A 26894-nucleotide genomic window follows, 5' to 3' on the forward strand; every position below is an offset into this window, starting at 1 on the left:
CAACCGATAGCTCTTTACCCAAATTACCATTTAGCCAGATGTGGTGCCAAGAATTGCGGTAGAACATTTCAAAATAGAATTTATTGATGTGGAAACACATCTGTATGAGATGGTAGTCTCATCTGGCAACCATGAAAATACATAGCAAATACACAGCATAACCATGAAATGTCATAGCAATTTATAAAGTGCAATTTTCTAGTGCTGAGATGATTAAAAGAAATCGGCACTGAAAGGACATTGGCTATATATGTCGCAGTCATGAGAAGCCGTATTCTGTCATTCATAAAATACAGGAACGTGAGCACCATGACCCTGAGAGGGTGCGGCAATCAATCCAAGACGAAGCGGCGTCGCGGTGCACATGCAGTATGTCAAGCTTGCAGAATCTGAGCGAAGTTGGAAAGAGAACATTGTTAAGGATGAGCAAACAATACTTTGACCCATATGAGTCAACTCCACGGTGGAAGACAGCCGAAGTGATGACGAGAGTAGTGACGATCCCGACGATTTCCGCCGCGCGGCGACAAACAAGGCGGCGCCCTTCGAAGCCGGACCCCGTACTTCTCGCTTCGAACTGAATTCTCGTCGTTGCTGCCTTTTTCAGTGCGGTCACTGGCCATAAATGGGGCACGGGTCTTTCGCTTCGTCTCACCTCGCCTTTAAGAAAACGCATAGGAGATAAATTTGCTTTTTTTTTTTAATTAGAGTGACGATTCTGCCGCTTCTAGGCTTAAGAGGAGAGTCGGTTTGTTTGCAGTTATCGTTCCCGTCCTGAGAACCAGATGGCGCCACTATAGGCTGAGCTAATTTTTTAGTTATTTATTTATTCACACTGTTAACCCTTACTAAGGGTCATGACAGGGAGGGAATCAACAATACATATAAAATCAATAACACATCTAAAATTTCAAATGACAGTACACAGTAGCAAACAGAGTAATTACTTGTTGGGGGGCTAGTTGGTGCATGTTTCCAGAAAAGGGTTTGATTGATTGATTCAATTTTATTTTTCAACATTTATACAAGGCATGCTTGTGAAAACAACTGGATCCCTAGCTAAAAGCTAGTTGGGATCCATGCAATTCAGTTTAAAAGAAAAATTGCAGGCATAACAAAAATTAATTACATACATATAAAAGCTCACGAAATTAGAAAGACATAAATGGGTACATAGAGCAACAATATTCAGAGCACCAAGCCTCTTTTACAAACACATACAAACACACAAAAATACATGAAAAGAAAAAAAAACGCTGGCTTCACTCATTGTTTATAATATTTATTCAGTGACACAGGAAAAGTATTACAATGCTTGAGTTCACTTGGAAGATTGTTCCACAGCTTAATACCCACATGGGCCATCCTTCTTTCTCCATAGACATTATTCGTTTTTGGAAGAAGGAAATTTCTATGAGTGGCGTTGCGAGTGCATAGTGGTGGGATACAGAATAGCGATGAGTGTAACGGGTAATTGTCTGTAAGGCATGTGTGTATTGTCAAGACAGTCCTGTATTCAAGTAATGACTGTAGTGGCAGTATATCCATCTGTTTAAAAAGAGGAGCAGTGTGGGCGTTGTATCCTGAATGTGAAATGAATCGAATTGCCCTTTTTTGCAAGACCCTAAGTGGTTCCAAATAAGATTGGTAGGTGTGGCCCCATGATACAATGCAATATGATAACTGGCTTTGAAAAATTGAGAAATAAATAGTTCTGAGTATGTCATTACCAAAATAATCTCGGCATTTGTAGAGTGCAAAGCATGCTGCAGCTAACGTTTTACAAAGCGCCTGTATGTATGGCTTCCAGTGTAGGTTCTGATCTAGAATTATTCCAAGATAAGTAATGTTATTGACAAGTGCAATAGGTGCTCCCAGCCATTGCAATGAAGGCAGGTTTTCATGTATTGTTTTTCTGGAGCCCGTAAATATTATACATTTTGTCTTATTAACATTCACAACTAGTTTATTTGAAATAAACCAGCTACACAAAGTTTCCAATTCTCGGTTTGCGGTGCAAATAAGTTCCACTGTAGATTCATGAGCACATAGAAGAGCAGTGTCGTCAGCATACATAAAAACAGAGAAGTGTTGTGTGAAATGCGGCAGGTCATTAATATACAAGGAAAAAAAAATCGGACCAAGGACTGAACCCTGAGGCACATCCACCGTAACTGTTTCAAAGTCAGATTTTACACCACTAAGTTGGATCATTTGCCGCCGATTATTGAGATAACTTCTGAAGAATTCTAAACTAATACCTCTAAACCCGTAATGCACCAGCTTTTTCAGTAAAATTTCGTGATCAACAGTGTCGAATGCTTTCTTAATGTCCAAAAAAATTCCTAAGACTATTTTATTATCATTTAGGAAAGTGTTGATCGTGTTTGTTAGCGATATGACGGCCGTACCAGTTGATCTGTTTGGTCTAAAGCCGTGTTGTTGAGGAGATAGCAAGGCTTCTTTCTCGAGAAATATTTTCACTCTCTTTGCAACGAGCTTTTCAAAAAGTGTGTTTATGCAGCTTAAAATGGAAATTGGGCGGTAATTCTCAACGTGGTTACGGTCACCATTTTTGTGAATCGGTACTATTCTAGCTAGCTTAAGCAGATCGGGATAGGTAGAGGAATAGAAGGCAAAGTTTTTCAAGTGGCCCGCATAATATATCAATGCATTCCTTCAGCGCAATAGAGGCAATGCCATCACATCCAGTAGACAATTTAGATGGAAAATGATTAGCTGTATATACAATCTCATCCACTGTAATGTCATGGTATGCAAAGGTCACTACAGTGTTTTGCGGAGGAGGGAGGTACTCAGTGCAGGGGCAAGTATTTCCTATACTTGCACCAATAGTGGAAAAATATACATTGAACGTTGTAACTAGATTTTCAATGGAGATAAGATTTCTATGTCAGGCATAATAAAACGATTTGCTACGGGTTTAATAACAGAGTTAATGATCTGCCACGTGACTTTAGTACTGTGGGCATTTTTCAAAATTAACTGGGAGTAATACTCTTTCTTGCGGTACCTTATGGCAGCAGTAACTAAGTTTCTTGCTCTCCGAAACTTTACTAAGTAATATGAATTACCTCGCTTTTGTTTACATTTGGTATGCCAGTGATCTTTTTCCTTAATAAGCTTCATAATAGCTTGTGTCATCCAGGGACAGATAGGCGTACTATAGTATCTTTTGATTTAAGGTGTAGATGATTGCAAAACTGCCGTGGTTAGCCTGTCGTTAAATTCTTGGTATAGGTCGTTAACATCAGCTGAGTTGATCAAGCTAAAATCTACCGCTTGAAGACATTCCCTCAACTGAATAACATCGATGCTGCATTGGGGGTCAGATCTTTTACCCGGGGCAGCTTGTTCCAGAGGAAAAAATATAGCAACAGGATAATGATAGGTAAGGGATGCTTTATATATGGAGCTCAAACTAGATGATGTGTCGAAATTGCAGAGTATATGATCCAGTGACGTCGAAGAAATGGGAGTCACTCGTGTAGGGCCTATAACTACATTACTGAAGCCATATGACTATAATAAGTTAGTATATACCACACTGTTATCACTTAAACAATCAGTATTTAAATCACCACAGATTAATACTTTGACTCTTAGATTAGATAAGTTCGTGAGCAGCGATTCAAAATGGTCAAGGAAGAGTGATAGAGTGCTATTTGGAGCACGATATACGACAGCAATTGCAAGGTTCATACACTGAACAACCAAAAAATCAAACCCAGCAGAATATGAATTCGTCAACCCAGGAAGAAGCGAGGAATACAACGATGTTTTTACGTATAGGCCAACTCCACCGCCTCTCGTAGAAGTGTTTCTACTACAGGAAAAAAAATTGAACCCTTGGATATTGTGGAATTCCCCTTCATGTAGCCAAGTTTCAGAAACGGCTATGTAGTCAAACGTAAATGAGTGCTCAGCCATTAGACAGCAGACATTATCTATGTTCTTATTCAAGCTTCGAACATTGCAATGAAGCAGAGAGGCACATGCATTTTTTTTTTCATAAATTGGTTTGCTAGTTGCACACTGTCCATGATTTGCTGTCGATTTTGGTTTAACAGATCAGAGCTAAGTCGGCCTCGGAACGGATCTGAATCACATTCGCGTTCTCGGCCTTCCTAGGAAGGATCTTTCCATTAGCGACCCAGGTTAATTTCCAGCCCTTTTCTCGCTTTCGTGCAATTGCTTTTCCAAGCAATACCTTATACTCAGGACAGAGGTGCTCATTAATATAGACTGTGTCTGTGCCTTCGTAGCCAAAGTCCACCGGAGACAAACTGATCTTTTTCACTGCGTGTAGTATTCTGCTACGCACGGAGCGAGATGTGAGCCTCACGATCACGTTTGGACTTTTCTTGTCCTTTCCGTACGCGATGAATAACATCAATATCAGAGCTGGATATTGGAACACCGCGCGTTTCACCGAACTGTATTAAAGGGACCCTGAAAAGCTCTTTGCCAAGGTTAGCAAAAGCCCACGAGAGATCGATATTCCATCACTTGTCGCCGCACCGCAAAAATTGTTAAGCGAACTCCATCAACACCGAAGATATCGCCGATTAAAAATGATGTTCCTCCTCTCCCCCACATACCACTCTCAACTCATACACGCGGGGCTCGCTCCGAAAAAAAAAAAAGAAAAGACGGGCCGATGCTCCGCCCATGCATACGTCAGGCAATGGCGCTCTGCTTGTTTACTTCCGGTGGTCGTAGACACATGTGCGAAAGTGAGTGCGATTCACTGCGGTGCGCTGTTGCGAACGGCGTCGCAACGTCCGATCGCAGCTCGTCGCCTGCGTGCAACTTGCTAGATGTCAACGACGAGCCGCGCGCGGCAGACGCAACGACGGGAAGCGGGAGCCAAAGCGAGCGCGGAGCGCGGCAGCGTCGTGATGACGTACAGCGCGCTCCTCAGGGCGCTCGGGGCCGAGCCACGCCGGGCCGGCCTGCCAGCCTTGATGCCGGCCGCCGGCGAGTGAAAAACGCGCTAGTATTGTTTGTTCACGTTTCAGGCAAGCCTTATAGCAAATTTCATCCCATAGCCGCTTTGGTGCTGCTGCGGCGCTTCGCCTGCCGCCTGCTAGCTCCGTTGCTGAAGGCGTCGTGGAAATCGAATATATATTCTATTATGGGACGAGTTCGCAGTAAAGCGATGTGAAGAGTAGGCATTTTGATATAGCGCAAGCGACTTCCGAAGCGCCGTCAGCTGCGACTTCGATGCGAAACCATTAGGCCTAGCGACGACTAGGGCAGCCTGGGACCAGCGCGCAGTTCGTCGCCCGGCGTTGCCGCAGTCGGTGTCGTTGACGAAAGATCCACTTTTGAACAGACATGTTGTCGTTGCTCGAATCTAGGAAGCATCATCTCTGGTAGAATGGCTGTTTTGTATTTCCTTGTGCGAACAACAAGTACGCCGAGCATGCCGACCAGCCTGGATCAGGTCTGCCGGCGTCATAAAAAAAAAAAAAATTACCGACGATTACGTTACTTCCTAATGCGAAATTTGAGCGCAGCAAATAAGCTGTTTCACCTTTTCGATAGATTGAGGCAAAGAAATCGAGCCACACATGTATGCGCTATCACAGATTTTTTTTTTTATTTTTCACACGTATTCCTTTAACAAAGACTCCACTAACAGTTCTTGACAGTCATGAAGGAAGCTTTGTGGTCGGAGAAATAGACTGATATATGTTCGACTTGGTACACCAATGCTTGATTCTCAAAGACGAGATCTATACAAGTGCCTCGCGAGGTTGTCACAGCCGTGGGACGCGTTACGAGCGAGAGGAACGGGATGTTCTCCCGCATAAGTGTTAGGAAATTGCTGTTTGTCTTTATGTCAACATTAAAGTCCCCCACTACTAACATCGGTGTGGATCGATGGACGGTTAATGCGAGTTGCAGGAAGTGCACGACGTCTTTCGTGAGTGCGGTAGGGGCGAAGTAGGCAGCTACTACCAGCAAGCCGTTGGGCAACTTTGCGGCGCACAGTTCGCCAACTTCATGTGACGTGCCAAACATTTCGACTGGTATTGCAGAGAGACCTGTGCGCAAGTAGATAGCGACTCCCGCCGCTCTGTTGTGGTCTCTGCGAGCACCACAGCAGTATAGGAAATCTATGATTTCGAGAGGCTCTTCGGGATCCATCCAGGTTTCAGCAAATCAAAGTACAGAGGAATGGCGCAGAATGTGATCGTGGTGTACGTCCTTGGCATGTGCGGCAAGGGAGCGTACGTTAAGAATATGGTTGTGAATGATGAATCAAGTGCTGCCAGCGAATGACGCGTCCATTGGCTGTCTGCGTGTGTTACTGATGTGTGGTTAACATGTTAAGCTTCGCCTGTAAGAGTGGAACGCGACAGCGTCTTGCAACGCTGCCAGGGAGTCCACAGAACGCCATCGCCAATTCGGCTGTACGCCTTGCTGGACGGTAAATTTATTTTTTGAGGAAAGGAAATGTATCTCTCTCTCTCGCATATCTGGGTGGACACCTGCACCTCGCCGTAAGGGAAAGGGGGAAGATGGGGGTGAACGAAGACGCCGTATTAGCTAGACGCGCCTTTGTTCATTCCAAACCATTCAGCTGGCATTACGGAGTGGCTAGCGTGCTCGTATCGCACTCCGGAGACCCTGGTTCGATTCCCCAACTCGACCAATTTTGTTCTCGGTTTTATTGATTTATGCGGTCTAACTAGAAAGGTTAATTAGGCTATTTCATATTTATATTATTGTATTTCTATCCATTGTGTTCTGTCATTAACCTGTCAATTGTTGGAACTGTCTAGGATGTTCGACACAACGTATATGAAACGAGCAACGTCTTACTGAGTGGGGAAGTGCGTGGTGGTGGAGGGAGCGCGGCTTCGTACTTATGTTTTTTTCAGCAGCGTCTCCTTCCGCGGACGCTGTTGTCGCTGCGGCGCGCGTCTTTCTTTGACCTCTTCATTCTCCTCTATATTAATTAGGCTAATTGATTAATTAAGCAATTAACTAAACTCAGTCCAACTTAGTTGCAGCATCACTATACGATCCCTTTGATTGGTTGCATGGTTACTAGCCAAAGTACAATTGGCCCCATTTGAAATTCGCGCACTGTGACGTCACGAGCATTTCGACCAATTGAAAAGCGTGATATTGGGGGCGGAGCTGGTTACGAGGCCGACGCCGACGACGACGCGAAACCCAGGAACGGACGCCAAAGAGCTGCGCTCTAAAATGAGCTAAAGAGTGTTCTTGACGTAAATAATAAACCCTAGGCCAAGAAATGTGAAAAATGTGTCATTTTTGAGGATCGGTGACTAATACTAGCCAAAGTACATTTATCTTACACGTTGCCCTCATTGCTAAATTTACTAAACCGTGTGGAGTTTGATCCCACCTGTAACCAAAACGACATCGTCAAACACTTTTGCCAACTTGTTTTTTTGCAAGACTAAAATAATTTCATTTTGTTCGCGACAGCTTCTGTTGATTTGTACCGGCATTTTTGTTTGAGTTTCTTTTGCGTTTGCCTTTTTTTAGTGTGTCTTTGATATTGTCTGTTTATTTTTTATGTATGACTGGCCGTCATCTTGCTGTTTGCCAACCAGTAAGGGGTCGGGACCTCGTCAAGCTCCCCGAGCTTTTAGTCCCGCACTCCTCCTTCTCAAAGGAAATAAAGGTGATTGATTGATTGATTGATTGATTGATTGATTGATACTGAGCTGCTGGTAAAGGTAACAACTGTGATACGAGCAAATTTCTGGCCACAACCGCCTTGCAGCTGCCGCTGGCCTGACGTTGTGGTCCGGCTCGCCTGGCGCCCGCTCGCTTCGCGGCTGAAGGCGTCGCGGAAAGTGACCATACTATTACTTTACTGTGAGATGATGCTGTTGACTGTAAAGCGATGTGTAGAGTAAGCCTTTTATTATAGCTCAGGCGACTTCCGAAGCGCCGGCCGCTGCGACTTGACCACGACAGCCAAGCAGCAGCAGAGCTCGTCGCTCGGAGAGCCCGCAAGCGGTGCCGTTGCCGAAAGCTCCCAACATAAGCAGGCATGCTTTGTCGCTGCTCGAGTATAGCTGGCAGTCTTTCTGATGACGATCGGTGCGGCGCGCCGTCCAAGTTGTCGCACATGTGTCTCCTGATTGCTGCTCGAACAGCATGGATCCGGAGCTCGAAGCGCGGCTGCGTGCAGCCACCGCTGAGATGGGCTTCGAGCCTTTCAGTACACGCCATACCGAGACCCACAGGGTGACGACAGCAGCGATATAATAATTCTAGTACACTATAGCAGCGACTCGTCGGCGCAGCTAGGAAACTCGCAAAGGCGGGCCTCAAGATTTGACGAGAACACATGCTTTTGCGAGCAGACGGATTTCCTTCTTTACCGGAAGTACCACATTAATTTCAAGAAATGCGCTGGATTCTTACTTCTGTATACGTATGTTTTTAAAAATAATAAGCAATCAATAAAATAGCATTTCAAGGAGCATCAGTGCTCAGTTTCAAATGAAATATTGCAAAAATTGCGCGTGACGTCATATGGCAGAGCCAATGAGAAGGGTGGGCCAGTCCATGGCCAAGGCTGCCCAGTTTACGTCATGTGGTAGGGGCGGGTAAAAACGCGCGGTGAGGTGTCGCCCTAATCGACTTTGAGCAGCAAGTTTCAAAAATTGTTTGTAAATTATTGGTTCCATGCGCAGCTTTCTGAATCAGACTAGAATACTCGCAGAGACCACCTCTACAGAGTTGTTGCAATAAAATATGATTGAAGAAACCATTTCAGGGTCCCTTTAATGTCGTTCGCTTCTCCTTGAAGGCGGACCATTTTTTTGCGCATTTTATGGGCTTTTCGTTCGGCCCGTGCTGCTTCCTCTGCTTCTGTTTTGTGGAGGGCAATCAGCTGCTGCACAGTGGTTGCCGGTCTTTTGTGGCGACTCTTTCGAGTTTTGGGTCTGGTATACCATTTGTGCCAGGAGTATCCGCACTGCTTCCGCCACCGCCATTGATGCCACTTGCAATTGCCAGTGCATGTACCACAGGAGTGGTGCTGCAGCTGGCGGAACTGGCAGCATTTTGCAGCTGGTCGTCTCTGCTTGCTTCTGGAAGCCCGTCCTCCCACGACATCACCACTTCTGCACCGTCAGGTGCCTCATTGACGACTGGCAGCTGCACATGACACAACACAGAAAACAGCATGCTTTTAACATTTGAAAGGAGAGAGTTGGATTCCCACTCTTGATCTCGTAGAGGGAAATTTAGTTAATGATGATTGTTCTAGGATTCTTGACGTCTTGCAGATTCGTTTTGCTCAATCACATTGCAAGAGGACACTTCTGGAGAGGTTAAACTTTTATAACAATTAAAAGCACAAAAAAGGATACAAGCAAGGAGAAAACATATTTACACTTGACTGGCTCGCAGTTCTAGGTGACGAAACCAGCCCTCGGTCCTGCCGAAGCAGCGGGTTTTAAATCCTATGTCCCCGCCCTCGGTGGGAGAATAACCAATCAAGTACTATACAAACATCCACCCAATAACTTATTGGGGAAAGGAAAATACCACCAATCAGCAGTTGGGGAAAGAATAACACAACCAATGAATGATTGGGGAAAGAAGGTAACTCATCGCGACACTGTACACATATGCACACTTTCCACCATCACGATTTCGGATAATTATGCTTTCCCGCTGCGAGCTTCGCGAACACTCGCTTTCCCAACGTCCGGTTGCCGCCAAGTTCGAGGAACGCCATTTCAACTCATCTGTTTTGTCGTCGTCGCTCCTCATGCCTGCAGCTAGCGTGACAATATGTCAAAGCATGCCGCTGCAGACATGGTACAAAGAGCCACGCACTGTGGCGCGGGTCAGCCTCGCCGTACACACGTGCACACAGGATGCCGCCTAACGACTGAGTCCATGAGGGGAGTTTGACGTCTCCTGTAATCCCCCGCCATTCGGCGCCCCCTCTTCTCCCGCCGGGTTGACTGACCCCTTCCTGTGTGGTTGTGCGGAGGGCCCAAGAAAAAGGGACTTAATGGGCATTCCCATAAAGCGACCGGATGCAGCAAACAACATACGGCACCGCGAACTTCACTGAGAGGTTCAAGGCATCCTAAAGAAATGCACTCACCAGCTGCCACAGTATTTTGAGAAAAACAGAAGCTATTGACGGCCACGGTGAGGTGGGCATTTCAGCATGGCACTGAGGTTGAAGAGGTCTTTTTTTGGCCTGTGAAGAAAGGAAATGGCGCAGTAAATGTTGCACATATTGGTTTACACCTTAACTGAAAGGAGGGAGTGAAAGAAGAAAGGAGGAAAGAGGTGCCATAGTGGAGAGCTCAAATAATTTCGACCACCTGGGTATCTTTAACGCGCACTGACGTCGCACAGCACACGAGGGCCTTTTGCGTTTTGCCTCCATCGAAACGCGCCCGTGTCTGTACATGGGTTCAAGAGGCAAGTGCCATTTTGCTCTGCTTTGCCGATGCTCATGGTTGTGGGAGTGGTTTATTCTGCACAACTCCCAAGTGTGCTCTTTACTGTCTGCCACTGGCCAGCCTGTCGTAAATCGAAGTACACAGTGCACTGAGAAATGGATAGTGATGGAATTGTGCAGTGATTTCATGAACTGATAGGCAATGTTACAAATAGCAAGTCACCTCCATATTTTCCTCGACTCGCCCATCATCGTTGATGGGCAGGCACCCAAGAAAACTGTGCAGCTGCCAGTAGAACAACCATGGCACACCGGGTGAGCCTGTGGCAGTGCCCGTCCGTCTCAGCTGCCTGAAAAAATGGAAATCATTTGAATAAATAATTGTACTGCTTAAATAAAAGTAATTGAAGCTTGCAATCCGAGCAGTCCACAGTCTCAGCAGTTATCTTCAGTGCATTAAAGGCCACTGTGCATTCAGCACTTAGAGACTAATATTTCACGATTATGTGCCTAACCAGCAGGCACGTGTGCTGGTGAAATTAGAGGAGTTTAAATTTACGATGTCGCTTTAATCCTACCGGTTGCAGTTTTGAAAGTGAAGCCGCAACTGTCGTATTATGGTTCTGCTAATGGCATTCAAGTATCTGTGAGGCAGTGCAGAGTGGAACGCGGAAAAGTTATATGAAAGAAATAAATAAATCTGCTCAGTTATTGGCATAGCACGAGGCTTGAAACGCTGACGCGTGCGTGCAATGCCGACGCGTACCGAAGATGAAATACCGACGCTGATGGCGGTGCAGATCGTAGACAATAACAGCACAAACGGAGGATGAAGTTGTCATGCAGTACGATGCACGCGTGCACGAGCGAAGTCAAATTAGAACGACTACACGCCGAGTGACGTGTTTGCTGCCTCTGTCATGTGTCCTTACTCTCGAAAACTTTACGACCTTTATAACATATCTGCAAGATCGTATCGGACACCAGTAATCGCTAGCGACATGTGCTACTGCCGCACATGGGGGGCTATAGCTCAGTTGCACCTGAGTTCTTCAATAGCTTGTTGCACTGAGTAAACAACACCAAGAAAGCGATATTACACGAGTATTATTCGTTTAAGATCGCACTTACCGGTATTTCTTGTTGAGGTTGTCCATCTTCATCTTGACTTGCTTGGCAGTGTATGGGCCTTCGCCCAGCGCAAGCCCGGCGTTCAGCGCGTCCGCGATCGCTGCGTATATTCGCGCGTTGCGCGTGTTGCCTCGCAGCGCAGGGAGATGGTCCTCCCAGATGCGTATCAAGGCCGTTGTTGTTGCATCAGGCCAGTTGACACGCTTCTGGGAGGACGACGACTCGCTTGACATCGGCGTCGCTTGACATCGGCGTTTCTGCTGCCGCGGGCGCCGCCATCTTGTCGCAAACAGTAGTTAGCCGCAAACAGTAGTTAGCCAGCTCGGCTACGTTAACTGCAGTTAGTGGCGTAACTATGGTTTGGCTTGTCGTGTGAGCATGGCTAACAATAGTTACGGAGCACCGTAGTTACCTTAACTGTAGTTAAGGGCGCCCGTGTAAATACAGTATAAGGGTGAGTACCAGGTCCAAGCCCAGGCGAAGACCCAGTAGCTGCGCCGCGGTCTAGGAGCCCAGGTAAGCCACTCTTTGCTGGCGGTGCAGCTCCAGGGCGGCGATGGTGGCCGCTGCGGCGAGCGAGCACCTTTCGCTCGGCACGGAGCCGTCAGTGTATACATGCAGATGGTCACGCAGTTGCTCGTGGCTACGGCTAGCTGTTGCACCGCGCATATTGGTGTGCTGCGTTTTCCCGCGATACCGACGATCTCTCTCTCTACCTCCGTCGTGAGGGGCCAGGGGGAGGGGGACGTGGCACGCATCAGCTGGTCGTATTTCTGCACTGTCGGACCCATTCTTGAGCGCGGGTATTACCAAAGGCGCTGCAGGAGTTCCCCACCGTCTGGTGCAAGATGAAGCCGGTCGATGTGGTGCAGCGAGCGCTGCGTGGCCTGTAGCTGCAGTGGCCACGCGAGTAGGCCGGGAGGCCGAGGTAGATTCGCAGCGCTTTGCGATGCTGCACCTCCTGTGCATTCCATGATGGTTTGCGCACCCTGACGAGGTTCATGCTTAGAGTTAGGCATCATGATCATCATCATTAGCCTTACTACGCCTACTGCAGGGCAAAGGCCTCTCCCATGTCTCTCCAATTAACCCTGTCCTTCGCCAGTTACGGCCACTATATTCCTGCAAATTTCTTAATCTCATCCGCCCACCTAACTTTCTGCCGCCCCCCGCTATGCTTGCCTTCTCTTGGAATCCACTCCGTTACTCTTAAGGACCAGCGGTTATCTTGCCTTCGCATTACATGTCCTGCCCAAGCCCACTTCTTCCTCTTGATTTCAACTAGGAGTTTATTAACGCGGAAAATATTAGAAGCCGGTAGCATGATCCGTTTAATGTTGTCCACGCCTGAACCTCTGTTGTTGTTGTTGCCTTAGTGGCATGTCACACACGCACGAAGAAGGATAGGCCAGAGGTTCAATGAGGAGAAGATGATGATGACGATGTCCTCAGGCTTAATGGCACATACCCACGGCGGGGGATTCGCCAGGGTGCATTAGAAAGACACCAGCGCACGCCAGTTCTTTATCTTTATTTTCTCCTCTTCTATTAGATTCTCTTTGACCGCTGGAACAACGCGGTTTGCTGTGGAAAATACCCCGTGTTATTTGTCTTCGGTGAACATTTTAACACAAGGGCAACATATTCCATACGTATATTAAGTGTCTAATCGAGGAAACCACAGATTTTTTGCGCGCCCTATTCTGACAAAGAAAAGAACAAAGACCTGTCAGTCGCCCATCCGGCCGTATTTTTTGTTTGGTACAAATTCTAGCTCTGCGTCCCAAAATTTTAAATATACTCCATTCCCTGTACATGAGTGCGTTTGTATCCGCTATGCACCCTGGCCAATCCCCCGCCGTGGGTATGTGCCATTCAGCCTGAGGACATCATCATCATCATCATCATCATCAGCATCCGGCCAATCCCCTGCAGTGGCCAAGCGCCATTGTCTTCTTGAGGACAGCAACAACACCCGAGTGAAGCGCATCGGGAATAAGCGTAGCAGAAGGGCCCGTCGAGCTGAGGACAGGGTACCCTTCGTTGTCCAACATCCACGGGCAACGGCCTTTGTCCCTCGTCGAAGGCAATAGAGCACCCGATGTGCCCCTGAGACCTGCATCGCCTACCGCAAGTGTGAGCCAGGTCTCGTTAGGAAATATCCACGCGGAGCAGCTCCACGTCGGGAGTATTAGCCCTGCGAATTCAATGGAAACCGCTCTCGATGTGCCTGCATCTTCGCCAGCGAAACGCCGTGCCGCGCCGCCAATACCGAGGCTATGGCGAAGGTATGGTTGGAAGAACCCAGAACCCCCGCCTTTATTGTGTCGTTTCGCTTCCGCACTGACCATAATCGTGACAGGAGCAGGTGCGGCCGTGTCCCAAGCGACCATTTATGGGAGACTGGACGTCTCCCGCGGGCGAGAGACAAACCCGCCAATGGATGGCGACACCGAGACCCGCTGGCGGCCCCAGGTGCGTCGCTACAAGTTGGTGCAGCGGTTTCCATTCGACGGAGAGCCTCGGCCAGTGGTGCTGCCGTCGTCTCCGGCCGCGCTTTTCGGCCGAGTCGTGCGAGCCGCCGGGAACGCCCTGCGATCAGGACGTTCTTCGCTCACCTTGTTCGCGTCGCAGCAGCGCAGCGCAGATTCCGAGGCTTGGACGGACTCGTTGGATTCTCTGCCGACGAGCGAGGACTCCTCGAGCTGGGAGTCCCGCCCGCGAGGACAGCTCCGAAACGCTAATGCGGAGGTTGTTGTTCCTGGGCCTCTTCATGTTGGCGGCGTCCATGGTGACAGCAACTGTTTTTATCAACTCACTCGACGCTGTTGGGCCCCGGACCTACCAACCAGGGTCCCAGGCAGCGACTACATTGCCCACGCTGGCCGCCGAAGCCGACTCGGTCGGCTACGGAGAACAGCGTCCGTCCCTGGCTGCTGAACCTGTGGTGAACCGGCGGCCACCCGCCATCCGCGGACGGGTTGGGCGCGGAGGCACCCCTCAAGAAGTCTTCAGCTGGCACCAGCGCAACTCGGAAGTACTGAACGCACAACTCGGCCACTCCGCTTCCTGAGGGAGCCTCAGAAGTGAATAAAGTACGTGCTATAAAAAAATCACTCTTAACACTCGTGCGCTTGCTATTTTTTTGCATGGTTTTTCAGTAGCGATATTTCTCCAGGCTTAAACTTTTTAGGCGTAACCACCCGCTCTGATTCACGCTTGGAAGATGGGACACACCCCCATTCTCGCGCACGTATACTCTGCGTCAAGGCCTCAAAAATGGCTGATGGCAGAAATGGCAACGAGCGCGAGCGGGTCACCGGGAGTTTGGAACAGCGGTCTAGTTACCTTGCTATGCCATCACGTGACGCATGACAAGAAACTAACGGCTGTACTTTTGGCGAGAAAACAAAAAAAACTGCAGGGGACACTTGAGCTCAGCCTTAAGGCTATGACACGATTGTGTTAACAGGTTAATGCTCATATATGCGGAATTGGTCCTTCTCAACTTTACATTCATATGTCCCTGGGAGTCATCTGACCGGTTCTAGCGCTGTGATGCAGGGGTTAATCGATGCGCGACTGCCCTGCGATGGCAGGTGCTGCCATCCCTACCAGAGAGGAATGGGAGGCGGCCCTGCTTGGCTGCTCGGACCTTCAGGCCCAAAAGGCATTGATCAAGAGGGCTAAGCTGGCGGCTTCGACCAATGGGGTCCCGGAATAGGGACTCCACCCATTGCGGGGCTCTTTAAAAGAGCCTCAACTCTTTCATAAATAAAGGCTTTTCATCATCATCCATCCATCGGTGAGACGTGTGCGATACAGGTTGCTCTTTCCGGGCAGCCTCTCGATACCACTGATTAATTTAACTGCCACCTGCCCGAGTGGTCACAGTCTGCTCACGATACGGCCGGCAGAATGGAATGACACGAGAAGGTGTCATCGCATCACATCACATCACTTTGATGACACATCAGGTGTCATAAAAGATGTGAACGTCTTCTTAGCGCAAAACCTATCAAATATGATTATGTACCAACAAAAAGTCTTACTTAAGCACTAGGACACGTGACTTGGGTTGCCGGAGCGGCCGGTTTCTCTGGCTGCGAGGCTTGAAACGGTCGCCAACGCCGACGCTGGACAGTTTTTTCCGACATGTGGGTGCTAACGCACTCGCGTTAGAAACACTGTGGTAGCAATCTGAGATTATCTGTGCAGCGTAGCTTTAGATTGGTCGGCTACGGTGCAAGTTATTGCAGTAGTACAATGTTCCGTGCTCATTACCTTTCTACAAAGCCATCAGCTATCTGTGTAAAATCATCCAAAATCTAAACACTTTGAGGCAGCAAATCGCTAGAAGGCAGGGAAAGCTGTGCATGCCACCAACAAGGAGCACACAGTGGTCCGAAATTCGTCTGGTCATGTAGTCCTTGAAGAGGAACAATCATTTGGCTAAAGTGGGATTTCGTAGAAACAACTTATTCACAATATCGGCTTATCATGCGAGTTTTCCATGGGCTGTGTACTCCAATTAGGACATCTTTAGGGGTTCATCACTATGTGTCAAAGCAGTAAGGTAAAGCAGTGCTGCACAAGCCGCCTTAGCTTCCTGTGATTGTTTGAACAGCAGACGACAGCGGAGTGGTTTCCCGAAGACCTCGTTTCAGCTTTAATCGCACATATACCCAAACCGGGCTACTACAGCTAAGCAACCGCATACAGTAAACACAGAAAACCGCAGAGAACGCACGGGACGCACGGGCACCGCCTTTCCGAACCAGTCAGAGAGGAGGAAAGCAACATGGCGGTGTTCGGCGCGCTGGGAGCGAGGCTAAAACTGAAAAAGGTCTATACATCTGCCTGCCAAAGGGGGAAACGTCATGAGCTATAGGCCCAGCGGCCGGGCTTTTACATGCGTGAGTGTGGGACCGCGGTGCCATCCTTGGGGACGGCGCGGAAGCAGTTTTTCTGCCCAAAGCCCTTCTAGCCCTGGAGCTCCCCTCTTGCTCTAAGCAGCCCTCTCTCTTAGAGAGTCTCGTTAAATCTCGTACGGTGCCCGGATGCTCTCGTTTCAGCTCCCGGATGAGTGGAATTCAGTGCCCGGATGTTGGCTCTCGGTCTCGGCGTGACGTTACCACAGTGCCGACAACGGAAGCTAAAAGCATTTCATGCTTAAAAAAACAATTAAACAGTAGGTACTTTCACTCCCGGAATCTGTTAACGACCCGAGTTGCGACTCGAAAGGGTATTCTTAAGCCGCGCCCTGCGTGATCGCATCCCGGCAGTGGCTTAATTTTAGCAGCCGACACCCGATAAAAGCCGTCGAGGTTATGATTTGTTCCGCACCCTGGCTGCGCGTCTCCAAAACTCAGTATCGTTTGGAAAGGTGAGAGCGAGAGGGGCCGATCGAGTGTGAAAGAAATGCCTGCGTGCACTCTTCTTCTGGACGGATTGATGATAATGGCTTTACTCTTTGTATCGGTCGGGAGCTTGCGCCACTTAGCCTGTGATTACACCCCCCCTCCCGTTAACTTTTTCCTGTCAGTATTGGCGGCGCTTATACACGCAGTAGCTGTACATGGTTCTAGGTAGCACGCGGCAAGTTTTATCTACCCTAGAAGGAGTTCTGCAATGCCTACACAACGGCGCAGGTGGCTTTCGCTTTGCCTGGGTACGTCTACAATCAGCTTAGCTTTCATTGCGACGCCAGTATATTGCTGCGTACCGCTGTGACAATTTCATCTGGCGGATACACGGACGGCCATCATTCAAGCTCGTAGGTTTCTTGAGACATACTTTTTTTCTTTTTCGCGAAACCATCCCGTTTTGTTTCCTTACTCCCTGGAGGCCGACATCAGCAAACTGCCATAGCTGCTCTGTCCTGCGTTCCTCCTTTCAAGAACTAGTATGCAGTTTACTTTCTGCACAGCTTCATGGCTCGTTTTGCGGAGGTATGCCTTCTAGTGCCGCCACTCCATATTTCCGGCTTGCAGCAACAGCTTGAAAGAAGTTCGGACGGCGCGAAAACAACAAAGACAAAGGAGATACGAACACAACAGGACGGGCTGTTGTTGTTTGTTGTTTTCGCGCCGTCCGAACCTCTTTAAAGATATGAACCAACTAGCCCAAATCAAAGTACTTCTTGAGCAACAGCTTATTCTGAGCTTTTATTTTCGCCTTCTGCTTCTTTGTTATCACCTCCTTTCATGAAAAAAAGCAACTGTTGTTAAAGAAACTGTTCATTCTAGCTTTTTCTGACTTGTAATCTGGCAACCTATGTAACCTATACTCGCTCGACAAGGAGCAGCCTTACGGCAATAAACACCAGTCGTTGCTTATAACTCGAAACAATAGTGTCGTCATTTGTGCGCGTCTCTAAGTTTACACAAATTTATGGTGCCGAAACCCGGGACTAAAACGCTGCAACGGTGCGTAAACAGCAAGGCCATTAAGTCTCGGCGGGACAACGAATTCTGGGCCATCACGGCAACGATCCTTGGAGGTGAAACCACCTTGGACTGAAGGTTCCAGGAACGAGGCCTAGGAAAGCCACGCCCGACGCTCTAAAACGAGGCCTGGAGACGCCACACCTGAAGCCAAGCTTGGCGCTACGACCACGACCGACACTACAACGAGGTTGAAATGGAACGGCTGAAGAAGAAACGAGGAGCATTGAGATCACAGGTGACAAAACTGATTTCTGAGGTAGATTCATCTTTAGAGGCGCACGCTGACGAAAAGGCTCTCAACATACTGTCAGCGAGGCTTAGCGCCCTTCAGATACAGCTCAACGAGGTGGACGCTGCTATCGAGCCACTTGTGCCTGATGAAGAAGCTGAGGAAAACTTCACGCGTACAATCGCGTACAACGACAGAATTGTCACCTACGCTGCAAAACTCAGCCAACATGCCGAAGCTCAGCGAGCGAACGCCAGTCCAGGACCGGATGCTACACGGGCGCCTCGCGACGGTAACCGGAGCGGTGCCGGCTCAAAGGTCAGGTTGCCGAAACTCGAGCTGCAACGATTCAGCGGCGCCGCCACGGAGTGGCAGCCCTTCTGGGAGCAGTACCAGCAAGCGATTCACAGCAACGATGCCCTTTCCAACGGCGAGAAGTTCTTATATTTGCAGTCAGCGCTCACTGGGAGGGCTGCAGCAGCGGTGGCCGGGATTCAAGCTACAGGAGCCAATTACAACACTGCCATCGAGCTCCTGAAGGAGCGCTTCGGACGCACAGATGTGCTAATCCAGGAGCACCTCACCCAACTGCTGGACCTCCCGACGGTACGAAGCGGGCAGGAGGTAAGGGACCTACGTCGACTCTATGACCACATGCAGCGCAACATAGCCGCTCTCACGGCGCTTGGCGTCAAAACAGACAGCTACGGCGCAATGCTTGCCTCCGCGTTGCTAAGAGTGCTGCCAAGCGACCTTGTAATGAATTACCACAAGCGTTGTTCAGCAGCAAAACAAGAGGATATCCTTTGCATTGCAAGTCTGCAAGAATTTCTAAAAGAGGAAGTTGAGAGCAGGGAGAAGGCGGTGCAGGTTGGTCATCGGGAAAGCAAGAACGTTAATGCAAAACCACGATTCGATAACGAAAAGTCCAAAGTTTCAAAGATTTCAGCGGCATCGCTCTTTTCCGCCAGTGATCTGAAGCGGAATGAGCCCTGTGCATTTTGTGCTGCCAAAGATCACGTGACCAAAGACTGCCAGACCTCGCTTTCTCTGGAAGAAAAGAAACGGGCATTGCGTCAGGCAGGCGGATGCTTCCGCTGCTCTGTCAAAGGACACACGTCGAAACAATGTCGCAACAAAGGAGTGAAGTGCAAGATATGTGGCAAAAGGCATTTAACTCAAATGTGTGATCCTGCGTGGAAACCAGTTAACAGCTCAGCAACCGAACTGCATTCAGCTACAGGCAAGAAGAGCGACAGGGCTCCCACTGTGCTGCTCCAGACTGCCCAAGTATGGGCAGAGGGACCGCAACGAAGCACTTTAACTCGTCTCCTGTTTGACGGGGGTAGCCAGAGGAGTTTTGTGACCGAAGAGCTCTCGCACCAACTCCAGTTAGAGGTTGTGGGAGAAGAAGACATCACCATTTACCACTTTGGAGGAGCCGGAAACGTTATTAAGCACAAACGGAAGCGTGTCCGCGTTTGGCTGAGAAGTCAGTACAACCGAAAGCAACACTCCATCGAAGCTTTAGAGATACCCGAGATATGCTCTGACCAGCTGACTCTTCCCGAAAAGGTCATCGAAGGAGTTCAAGCAGAGATAAATGAGCTTGCAGATGTAACCGTACCACCAGGTCATCTGACGAGAAAAGGCATCGGCATTCTTATTGGTTCTGATTATTATTGGACTCTCGCGTCTGGCCACGTGCGAAAACTGCAAGATTCATTAATGGCACTGAAGACGGAATTCGGCTGGACATTGCAAGGTCCTATTCCTTTCAGTAGTTCCTCCGCTAGCTGTTCATCCGTGGCTGTGCTGCGGGCCAGCATGAGTGACGAGGCCCAGTGCCTTTCAGCTGACCTTAAGTCGTTTTTGGAGCTCGAGAGCATGGGCATTGTTGAGCCTGTTGCCCAACAAAACGAAGACAACGACATCATCAAAGAATTTGCCTCATCTGTCAGGCTTGTTGACAGGCGCTACGAAGTCGCCTTACCGTGGAAGCAGGTTAAACTCAACCTAGGCGATAACAAGGCAGTTGCAGAGAAGCGTTTGTACAACCTGACCAAGAAGCTAAGGAGGGACGAGGAAATGATGCACGAATATGATGCTGCGATACGTCAGTACCTCCATCAAGGGTTTGCCGAACGACTCCCAGCAGAGGAAGGCAGCAGCTCTCAGAAAACAGAATTTATTACATGCCGCATCGGGCAGTTCTTGAGCCTGACAGCCTTTCCACCAAGCTCAGGGTTGTCTTTGACGCATCATCCAGCGAGCCAGGAGGTGTCTCTCTAAATCAGGTTCTGGAGGCTGGTCCTAACTTGAACCCTGATCTCCTGAAAATCTTGTTAAATTTCAGAATTCATTGCATCGGCATTACTGCAGACATCGGAAAGGCTTTCCTGCAGATAGGAGTCCGTCGTGTGGACCGCGATGCGATGAGATTCTTATGGTATGAACAGATGCCAACCGAAGAAGACCCGAGGCCGCTCGTAGAGACCTGGAGAATGACAAGGGTGCCCTTTGGAGCGACGAGCAGTCCGTTTCTTCTAGCCGCTACCTTGCGTCACCACTTGGCGACAACAGGTGTTAATCCCAAGACAACCGCAATAATTGCTGAAAACCTCTACGTGGATGATCTAATCACTGGAGCAGACTCTGAACAAGAAGCAGAAGACCTTTACCACGAGGCATTGGAAATTATGAGTCTAGCGAGCATGACACTCCGCAAATGGAACTCGAATTCCAAGAAATTGCTCCAACTGTTTGACGACGACGGGATAGGAGGTGCCCTGGACCAGGTGGAATGTCCGACAGCAAGTGTGTCGAGAGTGTTAGGACTTGTCTGGAACAAGCACGATGACAGTTTGGGATTTTCGTTAGAGGCCGTATTGGATCTCCTGAACCAAAACAGCAACACAAAACGCTTTATTCTTCAGGCGTCGGCTCGAATATACGATCCTCTTGGGCTCATCTCCCCAGTCACTGTTACAGCCAAGTTGATGTTTCAAAAGCTCTGGGAGTTGGGAGTTGAGTGGGACGCACCCCTACCTGAAGAAGTACAGTCATCTTGGAAGGAGTGGCATTCACAACTCCACCACTTGACTGAAGTAACCGTACCCAGAAGATACGACGGACTTCATAATGCCGGCAGCATCGATATTCACATTTTCGCCGATGCTAGTCCGAAGGCTTACGGGGCAGTTGCATACTTGCGTGCCTCGGGAACCAAGGCCCCAGCCGTGACTCTGATCTTATCCAAATCGCGGGTGGCACCGATTAAGAAGCTCACTCTTCCCAGGTTGGAATTGATGGGAATGCTGATAGGCGCAAGACTGAAGGAATACTTGATGCAATCACTGAAACTACCAGTTGCCAAATGGCATCTCTGGAGTAATTCTACAATTGCGCTTCATTGGGTTCGCGGGTCAGCGCAACAATGGAAGCCTTTTGTGGCCAATCGGGTGCTGGAAATTCAGCAGCGAACGGATCCAGAAACCTGGAATCACTGTCCCGGAGCAGACAACCCTGCCGAATTTCTGACGCGAGGAGTGAGTCCCCAAGCCCTCAAGGCAAACACCGTTTGGTGGAATGGACCTACTTGGCTCAGAGAAACACCCATCGCCTGGCCAAGGCACGAAAATGACGTTGATATGGCCGTGGCAGATGAGGAGAGAAGATCGGTGCAGGTACACAACGTAGCAACAGAGGAAACTGTCTTGCCGCTGGAACGGCACAGCTCCCTCTATAAACTTGTTCGTGTTGTTGCATGGATGCAGCGATTCTTGCACAACTCAAGGAACCCTCGCCAGAAACTTAGTGGATATCTGACTACGGAAGAGGTCGCCCAAGCACAGACTTGTCTCATAAGTCAGGTACAGCGAGAGGCCTTCGGTGAAGAGCTGCAGTGCGTCCGTCGCGCATCACGCTTGCCCTGCAGCTCTCCGTTGCGGGATCTGAAACCTTACTGCGATGAGGACGGAGTGCTAAGAGTTGGGGGACGTTTGAGTAATGCTGGCCTCTCCTACAACATTACGCATCCAATAATCCTGCCTGCCGGTCATCATTTCACCGAACTTTTAATAATCGCCAACCATCGCCGCCTTCTACATGCAGGCGCACTTGAGACTCTCACAGAGCTGAGAGAGCAGTTTTGGATAGTTCGGGGAAGACAGATGGTGAAAAAGATCTTGAAGAAATGCTTGATTTGCAACCGATTCAACAGCCGCCCTGCCACGGAGCCAGTTGCCCCTTTACCTCGTGACAGGGTAACCCAAGCTCCACCATTCGAGGTGACAGGCATTGATTTCGCCGGGCCGTTGAACACAAGGGATCAAGGCAACAAGAAATCATACATCGTCATATTCACATGTGCAGTCACCCGCGCAGTGCACCTAGAACTGGTGACTGCCATGTCTACGCCCAATTTTCTGATGGCATTCAAGAGGTTCATTTCCAGAAGAGGAGTCTGTCGAGTAATATTTTCGGACAATGCTAAGACGTTTCAGCGCGCTTCGAGAGACCTGAAACGGCTGTGGACAACGCTGCGTGGCACAGAGATCCGAAGTTATTTCTTAGACTACCAGATAAAATGGAAGTTTATCGTTGAGAGAGCCGCCTGGTGGGGCGGATTCTGGGAGCGAATGGTTCGTTCAGTGAAGACTCCTCTGAAGAAGGTTTTAGGTAACAGCTTCTGCACATTCGAGGAGCTCGCTACAGTCTTGACCGAAATCGAGGCCGTGATCAATTCAAGACCCCTCACCTACGTGTCCGCAGAAGCTCACGAGCCGGAGCCACTCACTCCATCCCATTTTCTCGTGGGAAAACGTTTAACGTCCTTGCCCCCGGGCTGTAGCACAGAGTCAACGACATCAACACCGGGTCAACTAATTCGTCGCTGGCGATATCATCAAAGTTTAGCTGATCACTTCTGGCGCAGGTGGCAGAAAGAGTACCTCACAGGTCTTCGCTCCGCTCATTTTGCTGTGCCAAGCTCATCTAGTGCCTTGAAGAAAGGAACTCTTGTGCTAGTTCACCAGCCTCATCTGCCAAGGCAGCTATGGAAAACCGGAAAAGTGGTTGATGTGCTCGTCGGACGGGATGGGTACACTAGAGCCTGCATGGTGCGCCTACCTGGTGGGACCATCCTAAGAAGACCGATCCAGTTGCTGTACCCCATGGAGACTACGCACGAATGATCTGAAGCTCATTCCGGGGGGAGTATAAAGAAACTGTTCATTCTAGCTTTTTCTGACTTGTAATCTGGCAACCTATGTAACCTATACTCGCTCGACAAGGAGCAGCCTTACGGCAATAAACACCAGTCGTTGCTTATAACTCGAAACAATGGTGTCGTCATTTGTGCGCGTCTCTAAGTTTACACAGTTGTCTCTGGACTCTCAACCATTACGCTTTGATGGGATAGTTAGCGGGTTCTCTTATCGCGAACTTCAACTTCTGCTTCCGAGGCGGCATTGTTCGATGGGCTTGAAATGGCCCTTTCGAACCTTGCTTCTCTCCTATAGCATTTGCACCCAAACCCACTCTTGGTTTTGCGCTTTTCTCTAGGTTTTTGACATAAATCATCGGTCATCGCTGCCAAAGCGGACTTTCGTTTTCGGACTAAAGCTGTCCTATCGGTGCACTTCTCAGCAGCAGACGTCTCATCAGGCAACCGAACGGAGCTCTCTTGTCTCCGATACTATAGCGGGGACGCTGCCGACTGTCAATTTGGCATCGAAAATCAGCCTTTGCGCGAACTTTGAAGTATCGGGAGAGTGCGCTAGCTTTCAGATAGCGGTTGGGATCCTCGTCAGAGAGGCGCGCTAGTACGCAGGCCGCATCATATGGGAGGATTGCCAGCAACATTATCGACCAATTGCCCTGGCTGAGCTGCTCTTCCGTCCCAACGGCCTCAAAGTTTTTTAGAAAACTCCTTAAGCTTTCGCCTCTTCTGAATACTGTGCTTGCCTTTTATGAGTCTAAGTATGCTGAAGCCTGGGAAAGCGAGAAGCTATAGATTTGTCATCTGCCTGTTCTACAAGAATCTTCTTCGCCGATGTCAGTGATTCAAAATGCATACAAAGCGCTTTGTTTGTCTACCTTTACGCTTTCACACCGGGTGGTTACTTACAGGGCCGCCGTTTAAGCTTCAGTGAACAATTTTTTAGGAAAGGAAATGCGCAGTATCTGACTCCCACAGCTGCGGAACCAATAGAGGGGGGGGGGGGGGGGGGGCTTGGAAAGCACAGGGTAAAATCTGATGATTGGTTTTTGAGGAAAGGAAATGCGCAGTATATGCCTCACACATCTCGGTGGACACCTGAGCCAGAGGGAAGGCGCATAACTGCCCTCTTGGAACAGTGGACACCTCAATCGTGCTTTAAGCTACATGGCGGTAGTGACAGATGTGTGCTGCATGCTTTGGCATTGACAACGTTGCGCCAGAAACCCTGCCGCCTGCCAGGGTGGTAGGGTGGGTGGGGACTTTAATGTAGATATAAAGACAAGCGGGAATTTCTTTCCACTTATGCGGGAAAACACCCTGCTCCTCTCGCTCGTAACGGCTCCCACAGCTGTGACAACCTTGCGAAATACTTGCGCAGACCTCGTCTTTGAGAACCAGGCATTGGGGCAGGAAGTGGAGCATATATCCATCTATTGCGCCATCCACAAAGCTTCCTTCATGACAATGAACAACTGTTAGTGGAGTGTTTCTTGAAGAAGGATTATGTGTGAAAAATAACGAGCTGTCTGTAATTGTACATACATGTCTTGCTCGAATTCTTTGCCTTAGTCTATCGAAAAGCCGGAACAGCTGATGAGCTGCGCTCAAATTTCGCATTAGGAAGCAACGTAATCGTCGGCAATTTTTTAAATGGATCGTTACCAACTAGCCCAACTTTCTGCTTTAGTGAAATCTTTCAGTTGGTACAGTATAGTACATTTATTGAAGTGATTGCTTGAGGCGAAAAAGGTTCGAGGTTGGCAGCAGCTGGACACTGGTGCTCCTTCCTCCCCAGTGATGGAGCCACCAGTCTCGAGGTGAGGAGTCCGGAGGAAGAGATTTTTCAGCGCACGTCGTTCCGATTGGCTCACATCGCCAAAGGCTTCGCAGCGCTGCAAACAACTTGTGAGGTAGAGTATAGATGGTGGTGGCTAGGCCGCAAAGCATATGTTGGCAGCATATACTTCGCCGCGTGCAGCACCGGCAAGCCACTCTCCCCCAAACCGACTTCAAGCGCTTTTCTGGAGACGTTTGTGGTTGTGAAAGGACTCCTAATCCCTGTGAGGATCTTCAGGGACAGCGGTAACAGCTGCTCTCGGCGGATTTCCTGCGCGTACGCTGCACTGCACGGTGACAAATGTGTGCGTAGCGAAAGTGATTACGATTGAATCGAGTGCTTTTCTGCCAAACCAGCAAAATGTGCATCCGTGAAAATCTCACTACTCACGCCGTGTTTTCCGAATTCTGAAATGAACTTGGGTGTGCAGCTAGTCGCATTCGTTGCGGTGGTTGCAGCGATCCATTACCGATTTTGACCGCGGTTCATGTGTATACTGTGCTTGGAACTTAGTGTGTGCGGAGTGACACTATCTTGGCTGCTCCGCCATCAGACTGTTTCCTGCCGTGACTACAGCAGCGTCGCCATCCTTCTCGGCGTTGGTGCCCCAATAAAGTATATTTTGTGACGATGGGTGCTCGCGTTACAACGGTGTGCCGGCGGCACTGGGCAAGCTGTGTGAAAACATCGGTATGCACTGCAGCTGTCACTTCGGCTGCGTAGTCTTTCTTATTATTTCCTGCTGACTATGCGGATTTATGAATGCAATAAATATTTGTGCGACGAATTGTGACTGAACAAAACTTACTGCCATTAGCATCTGCTCGAAATCATGAAACATGTTTACTCTTGCCCACCTAGATCGTTTTTAACCATCAAGCTCTTTCATCCAAATCGGCAAGCTTGTAGAAAGCATTCCTGCCATAGCGAACTTGCCCTCGTTCTTGAATAGATGCACTTGAGCCTTGAATGAAACATCGCCCTCGACACTTTTTTTTATTGGTTTTGAAAAATGATGTGATAAGATTCCTCATATATGTAAGGCCAGGAAGAAGCAGGCAGATGATTGGGCTCTGTAGGATAACTATCTCACCAACGTCGCTCCTGTTGGCGCCTCTTCTATGACACTTCTGCCGTCTTGAGTCGGCTGCTATTCTCCCGTTACGTCGGCACTATAGTGAAACGTTTCATATGACGATGAGCGTAATCCTGTACGTTTTTCGTGTACGGTCCACGTGGACAACACATGGACTGTACAGAGTCTGTACGAAAAACGAACAAGGAAAAATTGAAGTTCATAAGGAGTCTGTGTGACGTCAAACACATGCTACGGAAATCATATGGGAAGTACAGGGCGTTCCGTATTTATCTGTCCGGGTTGTAAAAACGTCTACGCACTACTGGCTTAATTGGTCTCAAGCAGAGACCACAGGGCAGCTCGAGACCTACCCCAGCTCCAAGCAGGCACATTAGTTGTCTCGCAGTTCGCCAGATGGCGCAGCCTCTCAAATCGGCTATTCCGCTCTCCTCGACAAAAATTCTCTGCGCAGACGATTGCTGTTCTTCGCCGACTC

General features: G+C 48.9%; 1 protein-coding gene and 1 pseudogene across 1 annotated transcript; one reads left to right on the plus strand and one right to left on the minus strand.

Annotated features, from left to right (window-relative positions):
• Window positions 1-8752: 8752 nt before the first annotated feature.
• Window positions 8753-11814, minus strand: LOC149345122 (uncharacterized; annotated as a pseudogene).
• A 6409-nt stretch (window positions 11815-18223) lies between these two features.
• LOC149345123 (uncharacterized) lies at window positions 18224-19901 on the plus strand. The gene is made up of 2 exons (XM_089547372.1): window positions 18224-18883; window positions 19893-19901. Exons 1-2 carry the CDS (start codon window positions 18224-18226, stop codon window positions 19899-19901), a joined length of 669 nt encoding a protein of 222 aa, XP_089403498.1.
• The last annotated feature ends 6993 nt before the right edge of the window (window positions 19902-26894 follow it).

The sequence above is a fragment of the Amblyomma mixtum genome, chromosome 5, assembly GCF_055824585.1.
Source record: "Amblyomma mixtum isolate Tamu chromosome 5, ASM5582458v1, whole genome shotgun sequence".
In the NCBI taxonomy this organism is placed as follows: Eukaryota; Metazoa; Arthropoda; class Arachnida; order Ixodida; family Ixodidae; genus Amblyomma; species Amblyomma mixtum.